The sequence below is a fragment of the Pseudonaja textilis genome, chromosome 1 (assembly GCF_049901715.1).
Source record: "Pseudonaja textilis isolate UNSWEBS1 chromosome 1, rPseTex1.2, whole genome shotgun sequence".
In the NCBI taxonomy this organism is placed as follows: domain Eukaryota; kingdom Metazoa; phylum Chordata; class Lepidosauria; order Squamata; family Elapidae; genus Pseudonaja; species Pseudonaja textilis.
Window position 1 is genome coordinate 72,915,522 of NC_141990.1, and position 25,143 is coordinate 72,940,664.

Consider the following 25,143-nt stretch of genomic DNA (forward strand, 5'->3'; position numbering starts at 1 on the left):
TATTCTTTGCAAGCATCTGGGTTAAAGAATGAAAGATGCTTTCAACTTATTGCTTATTAATTGGATGGAACCATGCTGAGCAAATAACAGTGACATCATTCCCAAGAAATAAGACCATGGCAAATATTTTTAAAGCTCAGATTCCCTGAAGTATATTGCTGGCAAAGAAGAAATATCTCATTTTTGTATGATATCCACAGAGTATTACTAAATAAACAGTAATTTAGGGGTAATTTGTTGGATTAGCTTTTTGCCATCAGATTATCTATATTGATGGTAGAAAAATGAGTAAAGATGCTAGAAAACTTCTTGTATCTAATATATGACCGTGCTTTATTGTATTTCTTATTATTTGTGGCAGAGACCTTCTAGTTATCAAATGGTTTGCAATTAAATGGATGGAAAAGGAACAGATAACAGGATCTTTTTCCTATCATATAATGCAGTGTTTCTCAGTTTTGGCATGTGGACTTCAATTCCCAGGATTACATGGGTGGCTTAGGAATTCTGGGAGTTGAAGTCCACATATCCTAAGATTGCCAAGGATGAAAAACACTGATAAAATATTTTTGAATTCACATATTGAGCACCAAGAATGCTTGAAAAAATCAATCTTCTAGAATTCTCAGGCAACTGATTTTTTAAATCTAAATCTCTGGAGAACAATGTTCTCCTTTGCTACACAAAAATGGATCAGACAGAAGGGAGGTAAGTGATTTACTCTATATATTCCAATATTTCATTTTCCTATTGCCCTTGTGAACTTTGCACTTATGGTTCCATAAATATGTCTGACATGAAATATGACCATGGGATTATATCTGATGAAACAAAAAATCTTAATATAAATACGCACATATGGATACATGGGGGAGATGCAGGGTTGAGGGTTAAGTCCATGTAATGTTAGAACATTTAATAAAATTTAAGGAGTTGGGGGGAAATCTTTCCAAGCCCTTGTAACAAATCACAATGTGTTTTGATACTCTTCTGGTCATGAGAATAAATATATGGTTGGAATGAAATATATGGTTGGAATGAAATAAGTAGTCCCTGCCCTCAGTGTTTAATTTATCTCCTCATTGTGTGAAGGAAATGAACATTTCTGGAATTGGCTAATAGCCCATCAGATAGAAGCTGCTCCATGAAGGTGCAATGCAATTTCATGCTCAGCTTAATAGGTGCCTATGGGTGAAAGGGAACCCTTTAGAGTAAGAAGAACAGAAGCTGTTTTGATAGCAAGCTTTGGATGAAGTGGATTGTAATTGCTGTCACATTACTTTTTTTTTTAACCAAATAAAGAATGACAGAAAAAGTCTTTGAACTGGGTGCTCTAATGTGGCATGTGGCAAAGAGCCTGATCTCAAATTAATCTGATATCCCACTCTGCATTCCATCCTTTTTCCTGCAGCCCTTCAGTTTCTCCATGACAACATGCACTTCATGGTTTCACTTTCAATTCTTCCTACAATTCCTGAGTTGTGTTTTTATCAAGCAACACGTAACCATCTCAGACTTTTAGATGTTGAACATCTGCAATTTCTAAATGGTTTAGCCAGGCCGGCCAATGGTATAAAACGGTGCAAAATGCCGGGACCTATAGTTCAGCAACGTCTGGAAGACGGTGAACTCCACAATCTTGCTTGACCTTATTTTCTGCCTAGCAAAAGTAACAAAGCAGCCAGAAGAGGAGATGAAATACAACTTTGGTTTATTTATTAAAATTCTTCCCCTGACCTTTGCGGGGCGGGATTTCTAGTGGCAAAAATGTTTTCCATTAGAGCCTTAGCTCTGGAAATGGAACAATATCATGTAATGCCATCTGAGCATTGAGTAATTCTGGTTTTGAGCAGACTTAATAGCAGCTGTAGCAACAACAAACCATTTTATTGTAAACATGATAGGTAGAAAATTGTTTTTAAAATGACATAATTAAAGTTTTGACAAGAATGCAATATATTAAAGTTTACAGAATACAGAATATATTAAAGTTTACAGAATATACTGCATACGTGCCATCAAAATGTATCTGGAAATGTGAAAAAATGGGGCCAAAGGGAAAATCCATCTTTTCAATTTTAAGTGTTTCTTAATCTACATTATAATTACCCTTACCACAAATATTCACAATGTAGCCCAATTAACTGGGTAGTATATTTGGAGGAGGGAAATATTAGTCTTTGAATTATAATTCCCCCAATTCCCTCATCATAGATCACCTGGTCTCTGCCATATAACCTGTCATAATGTCTATAAAAGCCCTCAGGCTACCTTAAAAGTGTAAGAAAGAGAGGCTCTTGTTACAGCAGGCTGACATTTCCAGAACAAAAGAAGCAAGTATAAGGCAGAAATAGCAGGATCAAATGAGATCAAATGTGGCTCACTGGTTCACTCAGCTTAGAGTTGTTGACATTGTCTTTGCAAAGTCTCCAATTACAATCATTCTAAGTCCTATTCAGAGATGTAGGGAATTAAACATAAACTGGGTTACTGCCCACACAGCCCTTCCTCAACTGAAATTGTGAGCGTGAGCAGATATTCCGACTTTCTACAGTTTACTCTCCAAAGCATTGTTTTGAACGTTCTACTTTTCAAATTATCTGTGCTTGTATCAAGCTAAACACCCTGCATTGGTTTCTGGTGAGCTTCCATACAAGCATTCCTAAAGACGCCAAGCTCACATTGTTGCTTTTGGAAAGTGATATTTCGTCTGCTTTGTCTGCTAAACAAGGCTCTCAGCTCTTTTCCTTGCTTCTGGCTCAGCTGAAACTCATGAAGGTCAACTTACTGTTTAACAACATATTAAAAATATTGTTCTCCTTTCTACTGGTTCCAGCAGTGTTGCTCTACGGGAAGTTAATCTTGTAAAAATGGGCTGAAGGAACTGTTTCTGGGAAAAAAAATAGAAAGTTCTTTCTGATGCTACATTTCTTTTCCTATAGTATATAGATGCTGGCAGAATTGATATTTCCTTCTAGTTGACTCTTTTCTCTTGGTGGGTTGTCATTTTTTTGCGATATAAAGGGCTTCACATTTTTGAATCTTTGCATGTCAACTCTGAAGTTTGTAAAGGTTATTCCAACTTTATAGTAGAGAGTTAAATTCAGAAAGAGTAATGTCCACAAGAACCCAAAACATGAGTAAAGATTTGAATTAAAAATAAAAGCTGAAGCCCCTGACTTTATTACCTTCCTGGTTTGACAGTTGCTTAATAAACATAAAAAGCACTGTCTTGCTGATTACTTTTAAGCCTACTAATAAATAATGAGAAAAATCCTATGAACTAGAGCCAGATTTGGGCATAATTACCATTCACTGTTTCTTGGTCTTTTCACAAAGGTGTCTTCAATAGTCTTAGTGATGTTTTTATTATTGTTATATAGCAATTATGGTTTGTTTATTTTTCTATTCCTACCTTGACCATACTGTAAAATATTGGTTTTAATCTGAATAAAACTATTGAAAATAATGAGGATGTAATCAGAATTTGTAATTGAGTAGTAAGAACACTTTCTACACTTTCAGTGACAAATTTGCCATTATTTTCATGGCTCACAACTGTTCCCTTAGTTTTAATTGCACTCTGATTCAAGCAACTTGCAATAAACTTCACTACACAAACTGTGAATGTCAGCACTCAAAGCATGTTAAGAATGTTGATTACTCCTGCTAAACAACGAGGAACAGTAACATCTTTTGCATGTTAAATTGCCATAGAATTGTTACAACCATATTCATAGTCTATTTTGTGCAGTTATGGAAGAACCTCAGTGGCGCAGTGGTTAGAGTACAGTACTGCAGGCTACCTCGGCTGAATCTCACCAGGCTCAAGGTTGACTCAGCCTTCCATCCTTCTGAGGTGGGTAAAATGAGGACCCGGATTGTTGGGGACAATATGCTGACTCTGTAAACTGGTTAGAGAGGGCTGTAAAGCACTGTGAAGTGGTATATAAGTCTAAGTGCTATTGCTGTTGTAAGTCTTTGGATGAAGACAGCAACATCACATAGCTCCATATATATGTGCATGTTGTTGGTTCCAATGAAGATTTCTCACCTTGTGGATGTACCAGGAATTGGGCGTCCTGTATCAACAAGGACACACCAGCAATATCCTGTGGATGGGTGACACTGCACTGATTTATAAAGCCCACCATTAGCACACTCTGGAATGAATACATTATCTTTCTGGGGCTGTTTAGCTTCTTCTAGTGCTGATTGGAGCTCTTGATCACATGATGCTGCTGGGAAGAAAAAATAATACAATTATGGATATTGCCTGTGCACAGATTGACTTATTGATAAATTAGCCATAAAGCAATGGAAAACACAGTTTTGGAGTATGATACTGTTTATAAATTGAGCCTTTGAAAATGATATATGACCTAAAACATTGTAGAATGTAAATTCTCCAAACTTATGTTCACTTCTGGTTGTCCTGGAACACAGTTACAATTTTATATCTTCTTCTAGTGTCTCTGCATATCTATGTTTATTCTAGGTTTGAATTAGGTTAAATAAAATACATATTCCTGTGTAAAACTTTGTAAACCACAAACATATTTTTCTTTGACCACATCCACATGGCATGTTCACACTAATCTAAGAATATCAAAAGCTGTTTTTCCCTATCTTATGTGTGTGTGTGTGTGTGTGTGTGTGTGTGTGTGTGTGTGTATGTGGTTGGCACATCTATGTTGCTTTTGTTTCAACAGACTGCAGTACCAATTTTTTAGAAACTTAATCTCTTCTGAAAATTGTGGGCTTTTTAGGCAAATTCTATCTCTGAAAGTTTGTCAGATATTTTACGTTTACTTGAGTGTACTGAAAAGCTGAATAGTGTACATTCCAACTTCCTTAAATTGAGTTAAAAACAATACAGTACTGTATAAAGAGACAAATCAATAATTATTCAACCTACAATCATCCATATAAACAAAAAATTCAAAAATATTTTCACTACCACAGAGTAGACCCCAGTGTTCCAGCATCAAGGTGTGATGGAATAAACACATTTTTAATGGTTTCCCTAAAATGAGGAGGGAAGGGGCCATCTAAATATCTGGCAGAATGTTGTTTTGACAAACAGGGATGGCATTGAAATGGCTTCCCTCTGTGATCCCTGGAGATGTCATTCCGTAAGTGAAAAGACCTGGAGGAACTCCACTGTGGTTGGATGAGGTTCATGTTAGATAGGGAGATTTTGTTGGCTGGGGAAATAATATTAGGAATCAGCGGTCCAACAGATGCCAAGTCCTAAGCAATGAACAAATTTAACATCTAAGAGCTTCCAAGCACCCAAAGACATTTCAGCAGCATCACTTGAGACCTTCAAGAAGAGATTAGACTGCTATTTGTCAAAAGTGTTGTAGGGTCGCCCGCTTGGGCGGGGGGTTGGACTAAATGACCTACAAGGTCCCTTCCAACTCTGATTATCTATTAACATCGGTTAACACTTTTTCAATCTGGGTGTATGGTAGAGTAAAATCAGTTTATTGATGAATATGTGTTTGTGGATTAACTTGTCCAGTGGCTTCATGTATATGTTCAGTAGGAATGGCGAAAGAGGAAAAAATCCAGTGGAGAAGGCATATTATAGGATCCATCCCTTATTATATTTGGCAGGCTCTAAACATTTTTTGCTGTGGTATTCACACTGTGAAATCTTCTCTCCTCCCTCCCCTGAGGTGGAATCTTCTCATGTCCTGAAGTGAGGTTGGCCTTGTTAAACTTCTGGAAGTCTCTCAAGACCTGGTTATGTCAGCAGGCCTAAGGGCCCCAGGAGATAAGTGAAGTAGTAAGATGTTCTGCTACTTTTAACAACCCTTTCCTCTATTATTCTTTGTTTTGGCTTGGTTTTGGTACCTTTTAAATTATTAACTGTTTTTAGCTGTTTTATGCTGCCCAGAATCACTTGTTTATGAGTTGGGCGACAATATAAATACATGCACTCTATTTTCTGTCTGAAAGTCACATCCCCTGATATTTTAGAAAGGCAGAAAAATCTTGGAAATTTGGTAGAGCTAATGTATTAGAGCGATTTTCACAATGTACATAAAAGGCATTGTGTGGCATCTAGAGGCAGCTTGCCTTGCAATAAAAGCTTTATTTGGATAAATATGAAATACCAAAAAGAGTGAGTGAAACGCATTTGCTCAAACATAATACACAAGTCTTAATAAGGTAGAAATAAATACTTTCTGCTGTAACAGTTCTTACTGTATTGTAAGATTAATAGCTTGATTTGTCTTGCTAGGAAAGCATTTCCTGCCCCTTGTGATGTACAATGAATTGTTCCATCTTGGAAATTCTGCCGGATGGTCCATGGAGAGAACATGCTTTTGGAAGGTGGAGGAGATGTTTAATCAGAGTTTAGCATTCTAGACAAGCTTTATCTACTTTGCACGTTTTTCATTTTGTGTTTAAACAGCAAAAAGCGGGTTCTTGTTTTAGTGATGGGGAAGGAGAGCTTCTTTCACCATAGCAATGACTTTGGGAGAAGGTTGGTTATCCTACTTGCGTGCCTTACAATTCAATAAGTTTCTGGTCTTCAAGAGTCTTGAATACCTTGAAAACTGGGTGCTTTTGTATTGTAATAAAGACAAGCATAATTTTGACTTCAAGACAGCTGAAAACCTCACCCAGATTCCAGGAGAAAAGAAAAAAATGTAGAACTTATAGATAGAGATGCACATCACATCAATCTAAATTACTTTGTCAAATAAGTTATATTCTATTTGGCTATCCAAACTGCATCAAACTAGGTAAACTGCATATTGCTTTTTTGTCTCTTTTGGAAGACTCATCTTCTAATCTCTAAAGAGAGCATCATTTTCTGGAATGTAGTGTCATTGAACTTTCTCTGCATGAAGTGAAGGAATAATAATAATAATCATAATCATAATCATAATCATAATCATCATAATAACAACAACAACAACCATCATTGCCACCTTTGCGTTAAGAGAGTCGGACTACTACCCAAAGCTCAACAACTTTAAATCCAACTTTCTGAATTGTTTTTTAAATTCTACTTACCAATAGCTGCTAACATGCACAACTTCTGAGCCATCAAAAAATTTCTGCCAGGGACATGTTTTTAGAATGAAGCTAGGGAAACCTGGCTTGAAAACTGAGCTCCAGAATGCAAAATAAGTGGCATGGTGTTTCCTTTTAAGTGCCTCTGAGTCATTATTCTCTCATTTACTCCATTAAAGTGATAAAGAGTGATTGCACAGAAGCTATAGTTTGGGTTATTTCTTAAAAGGGTAAACCAACGACCCTACTGAAGTCTTTATTTTGAAAGAGTAAGTCACACTAACTTTTGCTAGACTGTTCTGTACCAGGATTAATTTCTCCAGGCCATCCAGAGCTATCTTTCCTGACCCAGCTTGGAAATTAATTTTTTTTAAAACCTGATACTTAAGACTGAAATGGGTGACTGATTCTGGCATCTTTCTTAGCCCAGAAGTAAGGGCTGAAGAAAGCAAAGTAAAGTAAGGGCCAGGAAAGAAAAGAAAAAACCCCAATAAGAATGCCAGTAGATTATATATCCTTAGTGCTTCAGCAATTTTTAATATACTCTCATGAAGTTTGCTTTTTGTATGTTTATAGCTCCAATGGCTCAGCTTTTCTTTTGGCTCCTGCTGAAAAGGCAGATCCATGGCTTGGCTGTGTCTTAGCCTGTGAGAAAAATAAGGCCAATCTAAAGGAAAAATATTCAACTATCCCATTATTAACTATAAAGAGGAACTTTGTGTCCTGTAATCTGGATAATGTTTCACATGGTCTATGTATACAAAACCCTATATCAGGGTGAAATAAGGTGGCTTTTTCTAGTATGAGTAACTTGGCCCAAATTCTTTGAGCCAATGATTATTTTTAACAAAGCATATTGCTATAATAAATAGAATAGAATAACAGTTGAAAGGGACCTTGGAGGTCTTCTAGTCCAACCCCCTGCCTAGGCAGGAAACCCACTTCAGACAAATGATTATCCAATATCTTTTTTAAAACTTCCAGCGTTGGAGCATTCACAGCTTCAGGAGACAAGTTGTTCCAATGATTAATTGTTCTGTCAGGAAATTTCTCCTTAGTTCTAGGTTGCTTCTAGCCTTGATTAGTTTCCACCCATTGCTTCTTGTCCTGCCCTCAGATGCTTTGGAGAATAGCTTGACTCCCTCCTCTTTGTGGCAGCCCCTGAGATATTGGAACACTGCTATCATGTCACCCCAATCCTTCTTTTCATCAAACTAGACATACCCAATTCCAGCAACTATTCTTTATGTGTTTTAGCCTCCAGTCCCCTAATCATCTTTGTTGCTCTTCTCTGTACTCTTTCTAGAGTCTCAACCTCTTTTTTACATGTGGTGACCACAACTGAATGCAATATTCCAAGTGTGGCCTTACCAAGGCATTATAAAGTGGTATTAACACTTAATGTGATCTTGATTCTATCCCTCTGTTTATGCAGCCTAGGACTGTGTTGGCTTTTTTGGCAGCTGCTACACACTGCTGGCTCATGTTTAAATGGTTGTCTACTAGGACTCCGAGATCCCTCAAACAGTTACTGCTATTGAACAAAGTACCACATATACTGTACCTGTGCATTTGGTTTTTCTTGCCTAAATATAGAACCATACTTTTTTCACAAATATACTATATTATAAATTAGGGCAGCACCAGAAGGGATGTTTCACAAAACAAGTTTTCACAAATGAATCATGTTAAAGCAGCCATGTCCTCTAGAGCAGGGGTGTCAAACTCACGTCACCATGACAGCATCACTTGATGTATTGGGACTTTTTTTTCCTCTGCTAATCCAGATATGGGCGTGGCCAGCACATGATGCATCTGGCCCATGAGCCAGGAGTTTGACAACCTGCTCTAGAGCAGTGGTCGGCAACCAATGGGCCAGGGACCACTGGTCGTCTGCAAGAAAGTTTTGGTGGTCCACAGAGAAATATCACCTCCAAAGCACCCTCCAAAGCAATTAATACAGGTTGTGAAGGAACACAAGGCTGAGCCGCCCACATGGCCCATGGGAACACAAGGCTTGCATTGCTTGCATTACGAACAACATGAGGTAGTCAGAGGAGGGGGAAAGGGCGGGGGCCAACCTGCTCCACATGCCCCACCTGCCTCGCCTGGCCATTGGACTGCTTCTTTCCACTTCTTTCTTCTTCTGCTTTTTGCTGCATGCAAGGAAAGCAGCAAAAGTCTTTCTTTCTCTCCCCCAAACACCACCAAGAAATGAGTCTTTGGGACCCTGTAAGGCATCCTGCTCCAAGAGCCTGCGCCGGTGTGACAAGTCTCACAAAGACTCATTTCTGATGGAGTTTGGGGGAGAGAAAGAAAGACTTCTGCTGATTCTGCTGCTTTCCTTGCATGAAGCCAAAGGTCTCCCTACCCCAGAGAACAGAGAACAGAGCTGGAGATGGTATCCAGCAATCTCAAATAAAGAATGAATGATCAGTAGGAAGTAGGGGTGAAGAATTGTCCTAAAGACTTTTTGGTGGATTTTCCCAGGGTCTCTGGTCCAGGGGATTTAAAATTATTGAATTTGGTGGTCCCTGAAGTCCAAAAGGCTGGTGACCCCTGCTCTAAAGGATTCGACATAGCCACTACAGTAGCTGAACCCTCCTAAGAGAAGTTGATGGTGGGGAAACAATTGAAGAAAGCAGGTACATAAGTTTGCCAAAGAAGGTGGCTCCTGGGGTATCCATTGGAGGCAGTCAAAAAGGTCAAGCTGGAAGGTCATACAACTGAAATCTCATCCTTTTTCTACCTGCATTATGCATATGTTAAAAAGGACAATGCTTTGACTGCATTGACTTTTTTTTGACCCCACCCACAAATGGCTCAGGCTGGCTGCTACGCTTAGAGGAGTGGTTCTTCCTGCTTTTTAACTGATGAATGTCTTGCCCAAGCACATTACATATTTTGGACATCTTTTAAGCATAAGGACAGCTGGTGTGTCCTTCTGTTTAAATGTTGCAATATTCACTTATCATTTCTACCCCTGTCCATTCTGATCTTGAATGATTTTGAACTTCTGCTTTCTGAAAAGTGCATTCCAGAGTTCGGGTAGATTGTCAAATCCATTTGCTAGAGCACTCTAGTCAAATACAATGGTGTTGTATGAACATCCCACCTGCAAGATGCTTTATCACTCATCAGCTGTCTGCCACAATTCTAAATTCTAAACCAACTGTAACTAAGAAGAAGGCAATCAGCAGAGACCTTCACAGTAGGTTATGGAAAATCTGCTATGACAAATTTATTAAAGCAAAAGACTGTTTTCAGAACAAGAGCACTTTTAGTCTATCTTTTCTGCTCAGGTATAGAGAAGGCTGACTCATATATTCAGCTCAAAAACATAGGGCAGGCCTACATCTTTGGAGTTGGAAGAGAATTCCTTTACAAGGCCAATTCAAAATAAGTGATAGGTTTCAAGAAAGCTATACAAACATTGCTTTTTTTCAACAAAACCTGAATTTTTCATCTCCATTTATCACCATCATAACTGTGAACTGTGATGCTGATCTGCAAACTATGAAACATAGTGTGCATTCACATGCACTCTCTGGTTTCTTAGAAGATCTGCAAGAAGCAACGCCACAGGCGATCACCTGGATAGCTGAACTGGACATGCAGTTATGAGGCAACTGCAATACCTCCTTAGAAGTTTTGTATAAAGTTATGTGGGTTATGTTTATGTATTTACTTCTCTTCTGTCGTGTTCTCGTCATACACTAAATAATATTTGTGAATATTGTGAGGCAGTCACTAACCAAGGGCTATCTATTTAAAAAAAAAAAACAGCGCATAAGACTGTCTCGCGTTAGCAAATGGCTGTAAACCTAGTTTACCCTGGGCATATCTTTAGATAAAAATAAGTACAGGATTCAAAAGGGGATTTATTTAGATTTACTTAACTAAATATGTTTTATTGAAACTCATGGATCTGTTTTCAGCAGGAGGAAGTAGAGAAACAATATATTTTGCTTCATTTATCTTACAATGCCTGATAATACATAAATGATAGTGTACTTGACTGCAAACAGAGCTTCAGCTAATTTCTAGACCTGTAACCTGGGGCTCTTCAGTCTTTGTCTCCGCACACAGAAATGAGAACAGAAAACAGACCTGTACATCTCAGTGGTGGGATTCAATTTTTTTTACTACCAGTTCTGTGGGGTGTGGCTTAGGTGGGCGTGGCAGGGGAAGGATACTGTAAAATCTCCACTCAGAGGTGGTATTTTCCGGTTCTCCAAACTACTCAAAATTTCCACTACCAGTTCTCCAGAACTGGTCAGAACCTGAATACCACCTCTGGTGCATCTCCCTTTTGAGGTTTCTAACCGCTTCATTGTTTGATTGTACTGTGGCAGTCCTTTTCACGAAGTGCACATTGTCCGTGCATTGAGGTTTGGTCATTTTCTTTAATAAATCAAAAAAGCGAAAAATCCAAGCTAGCATTTCCTTCTATGGGAAACATTAGAATCCTGGCTTCCTTTAAAACATGAGATATCTATCTCGCCAACTAAAATTAGGCAGAATAAAAGAAAGAAGCTTGGTAAAACTGTATATGTGTCCAGCCCAAGTATCTGACACGATTCTTTTATCGGACTTGGATGGAATACAGACACTTTTACATCTTTCATTGGCCACAAAAATGTCTCATATCAATGAAAACACTCCAGATAAATAAACAGTAAGTGATCTGTTTTTCAAGGAGGCCATGGCTTAAATCATGAAAATGGCTGTTTTTTTCCCAAGCCTTTTTCCTGAGAGGCACATTACCGTAATATTGTTTAGCCTGTTTGCTATAAATACTGATGTGTTTTGGGCCTCACGATGTTTTGCCTCTATGTTTGCACACTTAATCTGAACTCTTTTGTAACAAGGGAATAAAGTCCAAAATGCCTTTGGCTGGATAATTCAAATAGAAACTAATTCTAAATGGTTAATTTTTTTTCAAAAAAGCAGTGTCAAAGCAATAATGAGACTGGTCCTCAGTCTCCTAATAAGGCAATTTTTTTTTTATTACAGTTGACATAAATTTAGCCTAAAATTGATCCTTAATATGTATTTCCCCATATCCTATCCTACCTACTGAAAACCTAAAATCATATGGCTTTAAGAGTTCAAAATTCTGTTTTGATACAGAGAATTAAGACAAAAATTACTAACATAAATACTGTGATATATTTTAACAGTAGAATAAACTCAATTAAAGAAATGCTTTCCTTGCTAGCAAAATATTCTGTTGGATCTGCCTTCAGGGCTATAAAGTGGCTTCTTAAAAACTCCACACACTTTAAAATGTACATCTGAAGTGCTTCACGACTTTCAACTGCATATGTCCTACAAGGGAGAAACAGATTCCCCATTTAGTTGAAATAAATTGAGGAAAGTCCTCTAAAGGTAATAGCCAGGTGGTAAAATAACCATACCTTTAATGTCATTTTCTAGCTTCTAGCAAACAAGCAAATAAAATTGCAAAGAACTTACGAGTGTTGCTTTGCTTACAAGACAAGAACAATTCTGTCAGTGTAGTGAAGCTGAAATCATGCTGAAACTGTAAAACAGCCTGAAGGTTATTTTATTTTTTTATAGGCAGAAACATTGTAGAACATCAATAAAACTAACTACATGTCGTCACATGACTTGCATCACCTAGCTCTCCTCTAATTCATTGGATTTTGATCCCTACATCTAATGGAATTGAAACCCAAGAATATTTACAGGGATGAAAATCCACTGTATTTGAAGGGCATCCGGTCAAAAATCCTATTTGATGAGAAACCTTTTTATCCTTGCTTCTGCTTCACAGTTATTGTGAAGGAAAACTGGCTAAACTTCTTTGGGAAATGTTTGCTTTTTTTAAAGTAAGATTTGAAGCAAACAAACAGAATCATTTCAAAAGTATTGTGGTACAATTAAAAATAATGTGTCCTGTACAATCGCAAGGCAAGTCCTTCCTTTCAGTACTGACGCCATGAGAAAGTAAAATGGCTACTATGGCATTATCATTGCCAACTCTTGGGTAAGCAGGCCTACTATGGTTTCCACCTTCTGCCTGTATATAAATACTATCTATCAAATAATTCTTTTGCAAAATATTCCAGGAAGCAGTTCTCAATAGAAAGCTAATACTGGTATAAGAAAAAGCATTAATAGAATTCAGAAACTTTGCACAGTCCCCTTTAAGATTCCATGGTGGCTGCTTTATTAAGTATTTATTTTAAAGCTATAAACAAAATGATGTAGGATTACTTTTATGGGTATCATCCATCCCTGTTAACTTTCAAACAAACAAGGGTGATTTATTCAACAAATGAATATTGAAATTGCTTGCTTCAGCTTTGCTTTTTCCCTACCGCATAGCATGCATAGAAGTTTGTGTATTTTATAATTCGTCTATGCAACTAACTTATTCAACATTCACTTTTCAAAGCATTATTTAGTTCAGATTTTCCTGAGACGATAGCTAGTAATTTACTTATTTAATTTTGCAAGCTAAAGAGAAAGCATCATGCCTGCTTTACCAAATCAAATGTTTCAATTTTATTTAAGAATAGAAAGCTGGATGAAGGTGAAGAAATACCCTTCCAGATTAAAGTATATCAACATGAGCTAGATATACTTACACCTGTAACTTTGAATATGATTATACATTTCAAAGTTGACAAGAATTGACTGGGTTCAGATTTGTAAACACGGATTTCCACTATCAAAATGAACCATTCTTTCCCAGCAGTAGCTCCCCCCGCCCCCCTCGCCTTCTCCAAAATTAGCTGGCTCAAGCTTCCATCCTTTTAGAGAAGATTTCTGAGATGAAATGGTAGGAGACTGTTTCCTTAATGATAAATGGACACTATTAGATATCACTCTGTATTTCAGCTGAAATATAAGCCTTTCCTGGCGTTTGACAGAGCTCTGGTGCTTTTCTGATTTTCAGTCTGTGGGTCTAATAAATTGTGAAAACCAACATATCTTACATGTGAAAATCAAAAGGCCCTGCTGTTTTAGGCTGAAGCTGCCTAAAAATCATATAATGTTATTAAAAATAGTTTAGAGAAGATTACTATCTTTTGACATTAAATTAATGTATGCTATTACAAAAAAGAGACTGGTCTTGCAAAAAAAAAAAAAAAGCAGGCAGACATGTCAACTGTGGAGATTCCATAAAATCCTGGAACATCCTGAACAGAAATTGTATCATTTGGATGTTAAACAGAACAGTTTTAAAACGTTTTAGGGTGGGAGGGTCTTTATTCCTGATGGGAAGCACAATCTAGGCATGCCAGAAGGCAGACTTTGTAAGAATTTTGAGCTAATAGGTAAAGTTAAAAGTTAAAAGAAAATCTCGTAAAATGAGACTTTTGAAGATAGTAGAAATATTGAATGTGTATATTTTTGTGAACTGAAATGTAAGCAACATTAGGGAAGTCTGGAAAGGCTTATCTATTTGCATAGGACAAGCAAGTAGAGAAGACATAAAGCAAATATATTTATGTTATATATGCCATTTTAGAACCTAGAGGAGTAAAGCAAATCTCAACAAGAGTTGCTTGCATGTCCAAGATTCTAGCAGCTATTCTTTTTATATATATTCATACAAAAAGCGAGTGAAATTTTTTTTTTGCAGGACAGTTCAGTATTATACTTTATCTTCTTAGAGGGAAGTCCTACCGAGTTTGAAAAAATTAATTCCTAAACTTCAAGTAGGTACAACAGTTTTTCCTGAATAGGCATTTTCAAAAAACAACTAGACTTTCTTGGTTTTTTTTTCCTTTGAAAAACTGAGAACTGAAGAAACTTTTTGGGATGAGAAGCAAAATATCTTCAAGGAAAAAAACAAGAAAATCCAGTTGCCTTTTGAAAAGCACCTTTTGGCAACCAAAGGTTGTCTGGATGATTGAGAATCTCCGTAGACATTGAGTTGAAATTCTCCTTCCTGTTACATAACTGCATTTTAAAATTCTTGTTATAGGAAAAACACTAGTGTAAATAGACTAATATTGTTATGCCAGCTGGAAATAAGCTCTAAGCTTAGCCAAATCAAGGCCATACAAGGAATTAGTACTTTCTCACTTTTCCCAAGAAATTGGTCTCTTCAGATCATGCCAGTCAAATATATTTTGAATTCATAATTTCCAAACCAACCAGATGGTTTTGACTTAATGTCAGAGAAAACAATTACATTTCCTGATACTAAAAATACAATTTAATGATGGTTTCCTATCCTTTTATGGTATCTAGAATCTACCGTCTTAGCCAGCTGCCTCATTTTGGGTAATGATAGGGCCTGTCTTGGTACTTATGAACAGCTTATAGGGCTGAATTGTCAAGCAGATTTTTACGATATCTATGTAGATGGATTGGTTATTATTTTGTTTGACTTGTGGCCTCCTGTGTTTTTACATATGAGATTTAAATTGGTTCCAAGCATAACACTTCTTTTGCTTTAGCCATAAATAGTCTCTGGAGTAATAAAGATGAAATAAATACTATTTACAATGAATTATCTCTAGGCTCTTTTTATGACTTGGTTTTATTTTATTATCTCAGAAATGTAAAATCTTGTCTTCTCTAAAAGATGGAGGAGCAACAAATTTCCAATACACCAATTTATTTGTATCAACAAAGTTTTTTTTTCTTTTTTTCAGTCTTTTACATTGTAATGGGAGAAAACAAGAAATATAGAAAAACTTCTATGATTAACCTCTATAGTTAATATGTGTAATTTTTTTAAAGAAAGCCTATGGAAATTTAGTTTTATACTCAGAATACTTAGATTGTATGTATCTTTACATTTTTTGATTGGGCTGATGAGAGAGTGCTGCACTACAATTCTTGAGTAAAAAGCGAAAAGAAAATGACTCATCTACCTCAAATTGCATGACAACGTTGAGGTGGATGGAAACAATTTGGTGAAGATGTGTAGTTGCCAAATTCCTTGGAGCTTCAACTAATGTTAAACCCCCATAATTTTTACTATTTAGAACCTTCACTCCAGATATTACCTGCTGCTGCCCCCTGATTCTTCACTGGTCCTTTAGTCAAGATCAAAGGGCCTGTTTGTTTTCTGCGTTGCTTAGTGGCTCTATCTAAATTTTTGTAACCAGCACAGTAGATGCTCAGCTTCAACCATAACAATACAAGAGCACACAATAGATACAAACTCAAGGTTAACAGCACCAAACTTGATTGCAGGAAATACGATTTCAGCAACAGAGCAGTCAATGTCTGGAATACTCTACCTGGCTCTGTGGTTTCTTCCCCAAACCCCCAAAATGTTAACCTTAGACTTTCTACTATTGACCTCACCCCTTTCCTAAGAGTTCTGTAGGGGGCGTGCATAAGCATACCAATGTGCCTACTCTCCCTATCCTATCGTTTCTTTTATTTTTCTTATATGTACTCATTTCATATATTCAAAACTATGCTTATCCTTATACTTATTATCTTGTAAGCGATTGACAAATCAAATAAATAAATAAAAATAAAAAACTTGGAAAAGCCTTTTTTGTATATCCAAAATGATATTAAGATCATTTATTTGTTTGGTTTACTATATAGTCTGTTTATTCTGCCTTCTTAACCACACAGCAATCAGGACAACTAGAAAATATGAAAGTTTGCTGATGCTGAGATGTTGCTAATTAAGATGCTTACCAGAATTTTTATTGGTCTTATTTTGTCTGCTCTTTACTTGCTCAGTCCATAATGTAGGGTAGCGAGAAGCTATATCTATAACAATAAAGAACAAAATCAGACTGTTACAATGGTAAAAATAATTGCTACCACAGTATATTAATTAAAGGGAATCAAAAATGTAAAAATATGACAGAACAATTTCTTATTTATGAAGGTATTTAGAAAATGTTGCATGACAATATTTCTGCATAAATACAGTGCACGTAACAAATGTTCATGTTAAATAACTTTATTTTACACTAATAGCAAAATTATGATCCTGAAATCCAACATTCCTGGCATAAACCCAGAAACAACATTGATTGTCTGAATAACCAGGGTGAATCATGAACAATGGGATAATTTTGGAAAAAAATGCTAGTAAAGCTGCCACTTTTGAAAGATAACAATTAAAAAAGTTATTACATTTATTTCACTCAAAATGAAGTCCCATAGTGTTAAACACAAGATAGATTATTAGGAATGTAGATTTAGTTGCAAAAGTGACAATTTAGACATATATTTATGTACAGCATCTGTCAATCTATCATTTATCCATAATTTTGCGAACTGTGCTTTCTCCTTGAAAATGGGGCTGCTAAGGCATCTCATATCTCTTAGTCTAATGACTTACTATAATTAAAATCCTCTATAAATCCTTTTAGAGATCCAGGTTCAAAAACAATAAAAAAATATTTGTGTCTAATTAAGTTATGTTTGGACATTATCACGGTTACAGTCTAACACAACTGGAGGAAAATTTATCTAGATTATTAAATAGAACCTACTTCATCAGAAATAGGAAATGACTTTGTATCTCACAGAAGAGAATAAAAAATAAAAATAGACATATTTATCTTATATCATATAGACAGTTTGTAGCAGAACTCAGCTAAGATTGCCATGGCTTTCCCTTCCCATTTATATAAATTCTCACCTTCTTCATCTCCTTGGGGCTGAGGCTCCAGCGCAGGAGCTGAGGCATCATCTGAATTCAGAATGGAAAAGATTTGCAAGGAGACTACAATTATGAAAGTAAGCTAAATAAGTGCACATATATAATAAATGAATGCTATTTAATAAATTAACAGTTGCAATGTTTTTACCATATGTATCAAATGAACATAAGAAATTATATGTGTATTTTAAAGCATTTTAGTCACTGTCTTGATTAAATTAGAAGCATTTATGAGGGTTTCTGTCATGAACAAGAAAATTCCAGTAACCCCATTCAATCCTAACTAGAAGTTTCTTATTTTCCCTTATAATTGTATCATATCCATGAAAACAGGATAAAAGTGTGCACAAGTCAGAATACTTTGAAAAATCTCACATTTGTTTTAATGTATTTATTTACTCTAGGTAGCATAGGTTCCCAGGGGAGCATACAACCCAAATGTAATGCTTAGATAAAATACAAAGCAGTAAAAATATTAATAATTCAAACATTGATTTTAAAGCAGAACAGATTTTGGTACTTGAATTATTTACAAGGCTGGCAGAACTAAAGTGACTTTATTTTTACAAGACTGTTCAATTTTTGTTTTTTTTAATTTGTTTATAAATTGTTAGCTATTTGAATCACTTGAATGTGTGATATTAACTGAAATAATGAAAAAATGCATCAATTAAAACAAACTTTTTTACAGTATGCTTTTGTCAAAAAGATCTACCTTCTTACTTTTAGTTAGAGATACTTGTCAAAAGATTTCAGGTGAACATCTTAAAAATCAGATGTTAAGGTACACCTAAAAGGCACAACTCATTTCTGTCTGTTTATAAGAAAACAATTCAGACATTTCTCATATATTTTCTATTCATACTACAAACTTTATAAGTATGCATAAAAATAGCCCGCATATAGACTGCAACAAAAACAATCAACACATCAAATTTTTGGTTTTCTACAGACTCCAATTTGGGAGTTTTAAACATTTTTTTTTAAAAAATTGCTTTCCTGCAGTGTGTTTTTGGTGGCTTCTCCATCTTTCTAACTCACTCAACAAGGTAAGATACAATATGAAGAGATCAAGTGTGATAATGTACAAATTAAAAGAACAATATATGAGAAAATATTTCTCAAATTATAAAACTTTGTAAAATGATGTTTTTAATCATACACATCTAAAAAGCAGGGTCGGAAAATGTTGTGTTTACTTGGTTAATGGTCAATTCTAAATAAAAAAACCTTAAATGTTCACCTTATCCTCTAAAGAAATGAAAAAATGATGCCTTTTAAAAATGGATATTGCACCTCTTTGTGTTTTTTTTAAAAAGCAACAGCATATGCATTGCATATATCATTTACAAAACACATCTGGGCACCCGCTCAATAATATTTTACTTGATTCTTCTGTCCCAATTCTCCTATGAAAGCTGAACTAGCAATAGCACTTAGACTTATATACTGCTTCACAGTGCTTTACAGCTTTCTCTAAGCAGTTTACAGAGTCAGCATATTGCCCTCCCCCAATCTGGGTCCTCATTTTACCAGAAGGATAGAAGGCTGAGTCAACTTTGAGCAAGTCAGAATCAAGCTCCTGACAGTTGGCAGAATTTGCCTGCAATACCACATTCTAACCACTGGGCTACCACTGCTCATATGTTATTTCTATTCTGTTAATAAGATAATGTTGTAATGCTGATTACTTCTAGAAGATAGTGGTCATGGTGGTAATATTACCTAAAATAACTATCAGACTATGGGGTTTTACATTGCTCTATTTTATCTAACTGTTTTTATACCTACTTTGGGAATAGATCTTCTGATGTTAAAAAAAACACGAAAGTTTAGTTGCCCTTTGGAAAAAGCAGCTTTTGGATGACTGTGAATATCCATAGATGGTGGGAATTACAATTTAGCTGTATCTAGAGGGCATCAATTTCCCTTGTCTACTCAAACAGAAATTTTGCATTAGCATCCTTAATGATAGATAACATGCCTCACAAAATACATCATAGTGATGCCATTATTAAAATCTTCTCTGTCCAGTACTCCATAACAATATTGTGTTTTGTGGTTGGAATTTATGAGCAGAGATGCTGTAGTAATATTGTTAGTAATCTGTAGGAGGCCAGTGATTTTTCTTACAAAAAAAATGAATTACTGTATTTAAATATTTTTATTTATTTATTTGATTTGTCAATTGCTTACAAGATAGGTATAAGTATATACATAGTTATGAATACATGAAATGGGTACATATAAGAAAAATAAAAGAAACAATAGGACAGAGATGGTAGGCACGTTGGTGCGTTTATGCATGTCCCTTACAGACCTCTTAGGAAAGGGATGAGGTCAATAGTACATAGTCTAAGGTTAAAGTTTTTGAGGTTTGGGGAAGAAATTACAGAGTCAGGCAGAGTATTCCAGACATTGACCACTCTGTTGCTGAAGTTGTATTTCCTGCAATCAAGTTTGATGCAGTTAACCTTGAGTTTGTATCTATTGTGTGCTCTTGTGTTGTTATGGTTGAAGCTGAAGTATTCATTGACAGGTAGGACATTGCAATGTATGATTTAATATACCATACTTAGATCAAACCGAAGACGGCATAATTCAAGGTTTTCTAGGTCTAGAATTTCAAGTCTGGTGGCATAAGGTATTCTACAACAAGTAGAGGAGTGGACAACTCTTCTTGTGAAATATTTCTAGACTTTCTCAACTGTGCTAATATCAGATACGTAATGTGGGTTCCAGACTGATGAGCTGTCTTTGAGTATTGGTCTAGCAAATGTTTTGTATGCTCTAGTAAGTAGTGTGATATTACCAGAGAAAAAGCTATGTAGGATTAGGTTAACATCTCTTAATGCCTTTTTGGCTATGTAGTTACAGTGGGCTCTAGCACTTAAATCATTAGAGATGAGTATTCCAAGGTCCTTTACAGAGCTTGGATCATCAACAAGATCCTGACTATTCAGCTTGTATTTTATTTTCTGATTTTTTTTGCCAACATGTAATCTCAACATTTATTTGTTGAGATTTGAAGTTGCCATTGTTTGACCATTCTGATACATAGATCTTTTTGAAAGGTAGCAATATTGTCTGTGGTATTGAACAGCTTTACATAATCAGTGAAAAGAATGCAGTTGCTCTTAATATGATCACAGAGGTCATTTATGTAGAGTATGAAGAGAGTTGGTCATAGAACACTGCCTTGGGGGACACCACTGTTGACAGGTACAGAATTTGATAGGACACTCCCAATTTTGACCATTTGTTGTCTGTTTGATAGGAATGCTTCTATCCAATTATGCAGATGTCCAGAGATACCATAAGATTTTAGTTTAGGAGTAGTTTGTCGTGTACCACTGAATCAAAGGCTTTACAGAAGTTTATGTAGATTGCGTCTATTTCTTTGCCCTGATTGAGTTGTGTAGTCCATATATTTTTGCAGTGTAAGGGTTGCAGATTACAGGATAGTTTTTCCTGAAACCAAATTGTTTATTGGAGAGTAGGTTGTTTGTCTCTAAGTGGAGGATAATGGATTGGTTAATAATTGATTCCATGACTTTACAGGTGATGCAGTGTAAGGAGATTGGTCTGTAATTTTCAACTAGGCTGGGGTCTCCCTTTTTGAAGATGGGAATGACCATGGCTTGTGACCATAGGTAGGGCAAGGAGCTGGTCCTGAAAGATTTTTCAAAGATTATGCTTAGAGGTTTGGCTATGGCAGTGGATAGCTTTTTAAAGAAGTAGGCACATATTCCATCCAGTCCAATAGATAGAGATGGTTTTAGATTGTGTAGTGCCTTTTCAACATTGTCTTCTGTAAAATCAATATGTATTAGATCATTGTAGTTGTCTGTGGTTCGGCTAGGAAATACTGGGCATGATCTATTGCTGTTTACAAATACTGAGCCGAAGAATGTGTTAAAGATGTTGGCTTTAATGGTGTCATCGTTGCAGTCTTTACCATTAGGTCCTATCAGGGGTGGGATGGACCTTGAGTCTTTTAGTTTGTTGTTTACAAAATTGTAAAAAGCGCGGGTGGAATTGGTGCATAGAAGGTTTTCCTCTTGTTTAATGCGATAATTGGTGCATTCAATCTTTATCTGGTGGCATAATTTTTTGTATCAGCTTTTGAAATTGGCAACATGACCAGATTTGTTTTTCTGCCGGAGTGATCTCTTTTTGGATTGAAGTTTCCTTATTGTTATGGGTAATCTGGGTGTTTTTTGTTTTTTGGGGGGGAGTTGTTGTTGGTGCATATAGTTTGATGACTCTTTTGACTTCAAGTAAAAATATGTTGTAATGGTCTTCAACAGTATTGCTATCCAGTGAATAGAGATTGCCAATCAAGGGATGAGAGATCATTGTCTATAAGATCATAGTTGCCTTTTTTGAAATTATAATTGGGGATTATGTCATTGTGATGATTTTTGTGTGGGCGTATGTTGAGACAAAAGTCAATCATATTGTGGTCACTGCTGGAAAAGGGTTCTTTAGTTTGTATTCCATAAATTAAATTCAAACTATTGCAGAAGATGAGATCGAGGCAGTTGTTTAGTCTAGTGTTGTTGGTTACTAGTTGTTACAGTCCCAGATTTGTAACAGCACTATAGAAAATTGCGTGTGTGGGTTCAGTTGTACATTCATTTAGGGTCCAGTCAATATGAGGTAGATTGAAGTCACCAAGAAAGATAAAAGCGTGTGGGCAGGATGCTGCCCATGTTAGTAGTGTATTTTGCTTGTTTACACGTTCATATATATACAATTCCATATACAGATAGGATGGAATAAAACTCTCAGTATCAGTGCTGACTGGCTTTTAAAGTAGCTCAATTAATAATGATTGTTTGCCAGAAAAAGCTCAAATTTAGTAATAATAAGACAGCCGGTACACCTTTTAGGTAAAATATAGCTAGCTCTCACTCCTACTTTTTGAATGAGCAGTCAGCTGTCAAAGTTCTCATGTTGTATCTACCGCCTAGTTTTCTCACCTAATATCCATGGAAGCTGTTAGCACTATCCCATAATCTTCTGCATGGAAGGGCAAACAAATAGAGCATTATCTACGTAGAACTACCTTGGTCACTCTAATGAGGATTTTCACCCCGCTTCCCCCAAAACAAGTGGACAGTCTTCATAGCACCAGTGTTTTAAAATGTAAGTACCAGAAGAGCAATCAAAACTGAATGCAGCAATTCTGTGTATGATTCTGTTCTATATGGAAAAGAAAGCTCTGTGCAAATCTAGAGCAAATTATATGCAACTAAATAAGCACTTTCTTTAAAGCACTTACTTTAAATTTACAATTCCATTTTTAAATATTTGCACCTATGTTTTAAAATACTGAAAATACAAAGAACATGTAAGAAACAACATGGCTTGATTCCTGAAAACTTTTTCAGTGTAAAAATGCCCCGATCTTTCAGAATCTATGTTGGCTTTGGCTGGTCAACTGGGATCCCAATATGCCTCTTAAGTGTCATTCTAGATAATTTAAGTAATGAGGTATTAAACCTTAACAGGCATTCTGCCAAGCTTAAATAAATATGAGCTGCGGCAGTTGGCTGGCCTCAGCAACAACAACACACAAGTAGAACCTTGCTTTAGAAAACATTCAGCTTCACACCTGCTTTTGTTTCCCTTGTCTCAAACACAGTGTGTAGCTGAAGGCTGGTGATAAGATTTCTTTCTTCAATGCTGCTCTGTCTCAACACTCAGGCAAAGTTTAAAGAACACTAGCATATTCAGTACTTTGCGTACTACTAAAAGTGTCTAATTTATGACTTGTATTGAGTTTCTTGGGAAAAGCTAATTGACATCTGGAGCCGACATAGTTGCCTGGCAAATATATGAAAGAGCAATTGCCCTCAAGTAGTGTGTGTGTGTGTGTGTGTGTGTGTGTGTGTGTGTGTGTGTGTGTATATATATATATATATATATATATATATATATATATATATATATATATATATTATTCACCTTTGTTCGGGTATTTTCCCACATCACTGTAGTTGTGCTTTTAAAGTTGTAGCAATGTTTCGGCAGAATCTCATCTGCCATCATCAGGCTTCTGTATTGTGTTCATCTGTGAGTCGAATGTTGCACCACAGACTGTCCAGGAGGTGGGGGATGATTTAGTCCAGGTGTGGGAGGAGATTGACAGTCTGGTGGAGTCATCTCTTCTACTCATGCTTTCAGGTCTTTTTTTCAATCTCTATGGCTTCTCTGATAATTCTGTGGCTGGGGTTTTCTATAGTCACCAGGGTTTGGGTGCCATTGATCCAAGCAAACTCCAAGAGCAAACTCCAAGACCAATAAACACAGACCAAGACCAGACTGTCAATTATTTGGAAGCCTGCACGCACAAACAAAAAAATCTCCACACCACAAGCCAGGCAAACACCTGGGCACAAACAGATCCCCCCTAATACCTCCAGCTCAAACACACCCCAAACAGGCACCCAGATGAAACCTAGCCTCCTAACAAATGATAGCTGTCCATTTACTTGGAGCCAAGCTGCACTAAAAGCCTCCAATACAGGAACACAATGTTGCCAGCCAACCAAGACAAAAAAAGCTACAAAACAGACAGAAGATATTAGAAACACCAATCAAGCAGAACACAGCTCCAAGACCAATAAACACAGACCAAGACTCCCAACCAATCAGGATGAAGAAAAAACCATTCTGGCACAGCAGTAGGCTAGCCCCAAATTTAAAACTGAAACAACTGTAAAAGTCTGACTCACAGACGAACACAATACAGAAGTCTGATGATGGCAGATGAGATTCTGCAGAAACGTTGCTACAAGTTTAAAAGCACAACTATAATGACATGAGAAAATACCCGAACAAAGTTGAATGCCATATATATATATATATATATATATATATATATATATATATATATATATATATATACACACATACATACATACATACATATACACACATACACACACACACACACACACAGCTCACATAACTCAGTTGAAAAGTTACTTGTACTTTCATATGAAATGGTTAAGGGTGCTATGTTTCCTATAGGAGCATAAATCAAGTATAGTTATATAATCTTTAATTGACATTATATAATTCAGCTTTCTTGAGCTTGGACAATTTGTTGCAAATCACTAAAGCAAAAGAAAAAGCTAAATAAACTTGAATGTATATCTCCATTAATCTTGGGCATAATTTTACCAGCTACATTGGGAGATAAACTGGTCCAGACAGATATATGAAAGATTTTAGCATAGACACATAAAATGTTATAAAGAGATTACATTAATAAAAGCAACTGGCTCTGAATATAATCCATCAGTTTAACTTATTATAATAAGTCATAGACAGAAATTTTAACCTCCATTCACAGAGGACTGAATAAAAGAGTTCTATATAGTTCAATCTTAAGTAGAGCAGATTTTAGAAAAAGATGCAGAATGGTCCAGAAAGCAGTAACCAAGAGTTTAAGGTCTGTTAAGTACAGC

At 36.1% G+C, this 25,143-nt stretch overlaps 1 protein-coding gene across 7 annotated transcripts in view; it reads right to left on the bottom strand.

Moving 5' to 3' along the window:
* The window catches only part of SMOC2 (SPARC related modular calcium binding 2), a 127,090-nt gene that overhangs the window by 38,557 nt on the left and 63,390 nt on the right, over window positions 1-25,143 (bottom strand). For 2 of the 7 annotated variants that reach the window (XM_087938036.1, XM_087938031.1), the window contains exons 6-8: window positions 17,642-17,725; window positions 16,684-16,758; window positions 4,055-4,238 (exon numbers count right to left, since the gene is read on the bottom strand). In XM_087938036.1, coding sequence (XP_087794162.1) covers window positions 4,055-4,238; window positions 16,684-16,758; window positions 17,642-17,725 — 343 coding nt within the window. Of the gene's footprint in view, window positions 1-4,054; window positions 4,242-16,683; window positions 16,759-17,641; window positions 17,726-25,143 lie in introns of all 7 variants that reach the window. The other 5 variants (XM_087938025.1, XM_087938019.1, XM_087938046.1 and 2 more) reach the window with 3 other exon arrangements.